General features: G+C 51.7%; 2 protein-coding genes across 2 annotated transcripts; both read right to left on the bottom strand.

Annotated features, from left to right (window-relative positions):
* Positions 1-272: 272 nt before the first annotated feature.
* LOC118741516 lies at positions 273-1118 on the bottom strand. Its single transcript, XM_036473515.1, has one exon. It carries the CDS (start codon positions 1116-1118, stop codon positions 273-275), a length of 846 nt encoding a protein of 281 aa, XP_036329408.1.
* Positions 1119-2363: 1245 nt separating this feature from the next.
* Positions 2364-2942, bottom strand: LOC118741515. The gene has a single exon (XM_036473514.1). It carries the CDS (start codon positions 2940-2942, stop codon positions 2364-2366), a length of 579 nt encoding a protein of 192 aa, XP_036329407.1.
* Positions 2943-3914: the final 972 nt, after the last annotated feature.

Here is a 3914-nt window from a genome sequence, read left to right as displayed (position 1 = left end):
GGGGAACTCGCGCTTTTCCAGACTGTTCGTAAATTTTGCTGTACTGTACTGAACTGTCAAGCCACTCCAGGATCGGTTTATATAAAACAAAAAATTAACCAACAATTTTTTCCTGAAAGTGATTGGTGCAAGCAACAGGTGTATAAGTTATACTAGAGGCGATCACCGTAACCACTCTTAGGTTAGGTTGAAGTGGCTGCTAGGCCCAGAGGGCGCCAGCACACTTAGGCCCGATCAGGGCCCATTGTGATACCACATGGATCCAAAAACCCCTACTCCTTAAACCAGTTCGTGGAGTCTGCGAACCTTAGCAGCTGCCGTATTCCCAACTTAGCAGTTGCGCTTAGATCGTCTAGAAGACCTATACCTAGGAATTTCTGTCTTTTCCTGCCTAGTGCTGGGCACTCGCAGAGTAAGTGCCTTATTGATTCAGGCTCTTCTTCGTCGTGGCAGCTCCTGCAGTAGTCGTTGTGACTAGCCCCGAGGCGTTCTGCGTGCCTTCCTATCAGGATATGTCCTGTGAGCAGACCAATGGCCAGTGACATATCGCCTTTATTGAGAGTAAGAATTTCTCTCGATCTCCGTGCATCCCATTTTGGCCATGTAAGCTTCGTTGTATTACAGTTTTCAGTGCGATCCCATCTGGAGGCCGCTTCTTCAAGGAAGTTCTCCCTTAGTAAGAGCTTGCAGGAAGCGAGTGGCATACGCATCCTCTTCCAGGCTGGTGAAAGTGGAGAGGAGGTACCCGCCCTTGCAAGCTCGTCTGCCTTCTCATTTCCTGGTATGTCACTGTGCCCCGGTACCCATACCAGGTGCAAAGCGAACTGCTCTGCCATCACATTGAGTGATTTGCGGCAGTTGGCAACTGTTTCCGAATTTATAGTGACAGAGTCAAGCGCCATAAGGGCCGTCTGACCGTCTGAGTATATATATATTTCCGTAGTGGCGATAACAGCTAGTTTTAGGCTGTCAACGGCTTCTTGCATGGCTGCCAATTCGGCTTGAAAGACACTACAATGGTCAGGTAGTCGGAATGACCTTTTTATTCCCAATTTCTCCGAGTAGACGCCTCCTCCTACCCTATTTTCTAGTTTGGAGCCGTCCGTGTAGAATGGCATTTCTAAACCCCGGAACTCCTTCGAACCATGATTCTCTGCTAGGTAGCGTTACGCTATAACCTTTAGTGAAGGTGAGCCTTGGTACACAATAGCCCGTTGTACTCGGTAGTTGTCGGTTCCTCAGAATTGCAGTGTGACCACAGCGAGCCGCTTTCCAGCTTTTAAGCCCCTGTAGTCTTGGGGCTGCAAACGCAGCGTATTGTCGTCCTATAATATCTATGGGTATGATTTTAAGGATCGTATTCAATGCCATAGTAGGTGTTGTGCGGAGGCCACCATACCACTACCCCGTACAGAAGTATGGGCCTCACCACGGCGGTGTATATCCAGTGCACTAGCTTCGGGGTTAACCCCCATTTTCGGCCGATTGCCCTCCTGCAGCGTGGCCTTCCGCATCCGCTCTTCGGTGTTTTGAGTCCCACTTAATTTTCTATCTAGGACTATCTCTAGGTATTTAGCAGAATCGCTTAATTTTAGTGTGGTCTGGGCCAGCCTTGGTGTTATCAATGGGGGGATTTTGTACCTTCTCGTGAATAGTATAAGTTCTGTTTTGTTTGGGTTTACCCCTAACTCGTTATTTTTTGTTCAACTCTCGACTTCCATCAGTTTTACCTGCATAATGTCACATAAGGTCTGTGGAAATTTCCCACTTACTGTTAGTGCAAGATCATCCGCATACGCAGTTCGTTATCGTCGGAGCTGCCCCAGGTATGATGGTGGGCATTTTCATCACCTCCCAAAATTAGCGCCACCCTCGTGCTGGCCACTAGGTCCTTTATGCAGGTAGTTGGCCCCTCCTTGTCGTGCGCTAGGTACATGGATGCCATCTTAATTGGTCGTCCGTTTACACTTAGACTGACCGCTGTTGTGTCCTCGTCGCTAAATTGTGGAAGAAATAGACACTTTAGTGTGATACTTATCAATATGCACGTCCTTGGTTTCCCCGTTGAGGCTCCACTTACCAGTCTGTAGCCCGGCGCTTTCAGCCCGCAAATGTTTTGACCCACCACCCAAGGTTCTTGGATTAGGACGATGTCGGCTGCCCCTTTAGCTGTTAGATGGAACAGCAGTGCAGCTGAAGCTGCTTTACAGTGGTGAAGGTTAATCTGCAATACGTTCACCATTTTGGCCGTTATCGCCCACGTCGCCTATTAGGGTGGAGTTGACCGCGTCTTCCGACATCTCGATCAACTCCTCCTCCGCATAAAGCCGAAGCATGCGTCCGACCCCCAGCGAAGACGTCGATTAGGCATAACCCCCGGTCAGGTTGTCCATCGGATCAACCTGCACGGATTCCCCCTCCATCTCCACGTCGCTGTTGGCCTCCTCCGGCTCTACCTCCGCGATCAGGTCCTTCGCTGCGTTTACGTCGTTGCTGTAGACCTTAATTTTGGCCATGTCACAGCTGTACCGTATCACCCCGCTCTTTTGCTCCAGCAACTCTATGTAGTCCTTATTAAGAAGCAGGACAACCTGCATCGTCGCTTTACCGCTTTCATTTATTTTCACCACCTTCCAATTTTCGGTAGGTAGATCCGGGTTGTAGAGCCTTATGGTATACAGGATCCTTTCGGGTTCCGCTGGCTTGCAAGGCAACCATGCTCTCGCTCTCGGTCGCACCGGTAGGTCCTTGAAGTCGACCGCCCTGAGCTTCGCACCAGGGTAGACTTCTCCAATGCCTGTGACTGTCTTATTATATATATCCGCCGATCTAGCATCCTCGCATGCTATAACCCGGATGTTATTTTGGAACCACCCCGCTCCCTTGCAGGTTGGCGGAGGTCCCGGATTCTCCAACATGATGGTGATAGCAATGTCGGCCATCGCGGGCTTAACCCACTTCCATTGCTGCCTCAGGGCTACGCTGTCTTCATCGCTCTCGTCAATGACGCCAAGCAGGATCTGCTCCTTGGCTACTTCAGCAAAAGAAGGCTCCTGCGTTCTGACCCTCTTTGCATTGTTGGCCGTATTTCCCCCCGATCTATTGCGCTTACTGGAGGGCGCCTGCGGCTATCTCTCCTCCGGCTTGCGGTAATCGGGCAGGACTGCCTTCGCCCAGTCGATTTCTGTGAGGATCTCTTTCACATACTCTGCCTTCGTCTTGCTACACAGGTCAGGCGTAGTGGTGAACCTTTGCAGGATTCGTGCAGCCATCTTCTTCTGTCGATAGCCCGCTTGAGCTGGTTCTGGCCTCTGGTCAGGCCTCGTGAAGGCCGTGGGTGTCGCGGGAGGACCGCCCGAGGCCTGCGCCCCAGATTCAGCCTTATCCCCGGCTGCAATCTGCATGCCAGGTTGGCTTCCACTGGTGCCAGGAGTTTCCCGGGGTGGACTCCTTTGAGCATCCCACCGCCGCTTTCCTTCTTTTTTGCAGGAGCTTTGCCCGGTTTCACCATTGGCCTTGGTTTCCCGCTGTTTGTCACCGCACTACGGCTGGTGGAGGTACTTTGCATCGCTTGAGCCCCTTCTTTAGTGGGCCGAGACCCTTCCGACGCCTTAAGGGGCCGGTCCCTTTATTGTTTGTTTTTGTTGTTGTTGTTGCTGTTTTGTTGTTGTTGTTTTTTGATTTTTTTTCCATATTTGTTCCCACGGGCTGCGGAGAAAGGGGGGTCGTCCACCCGGGCAGAGATCCGCGATGCCCAGGTAAGGCCTACTTACATCCCCTGGGTGTGGCCGCCTCCCAGAGGGCTCCGTTCGCGACTGGGCTATTTAGGGGCCCCCAGCCTGGCCGAACCTCGGTACGGTGCGCGTGACCCCTTGATCCAGCCCCTTCAGACCTCCAAACCACGATCAAAAACC

Source organism: Rhagoletis pomonella, unplaced genomic scaffold, assembly GCF_013731165.1.
Source record: "Rhagoletis pomonella isolate Grant_MI unplaced genomic scaffold, Rhpom_1.0 Rhpom_scaffold_00006, whole genome shotgun sequence".
Lineage (NCBI taxonomy): Eukaryota > Metazoa > Arthropoda > Insecta > Diptera > Tephritidae > Rhagoletis > Rhagoletis pomonella.
Note: the sequence above shows the minus strand (reverse complement) of the source record. Positions and strands in the feature narration are given on the sequence as shown.

Coding starts and splice junctions, on each gene's coding strand:
- LOC118741516 (XM_036473515.1), bottom strand. CDS start 1,118: ATGCCATTCTACACGGACGGCTCCAAACTAGAAAATAGGGTAGGAGGA.
- LOC118741515 (XM_036473514.1), bottom strand. CDS start 2,942: ATGGCCGACATTGCTATCACCATCATGTTGGAGAATCCGGGACCTCCG.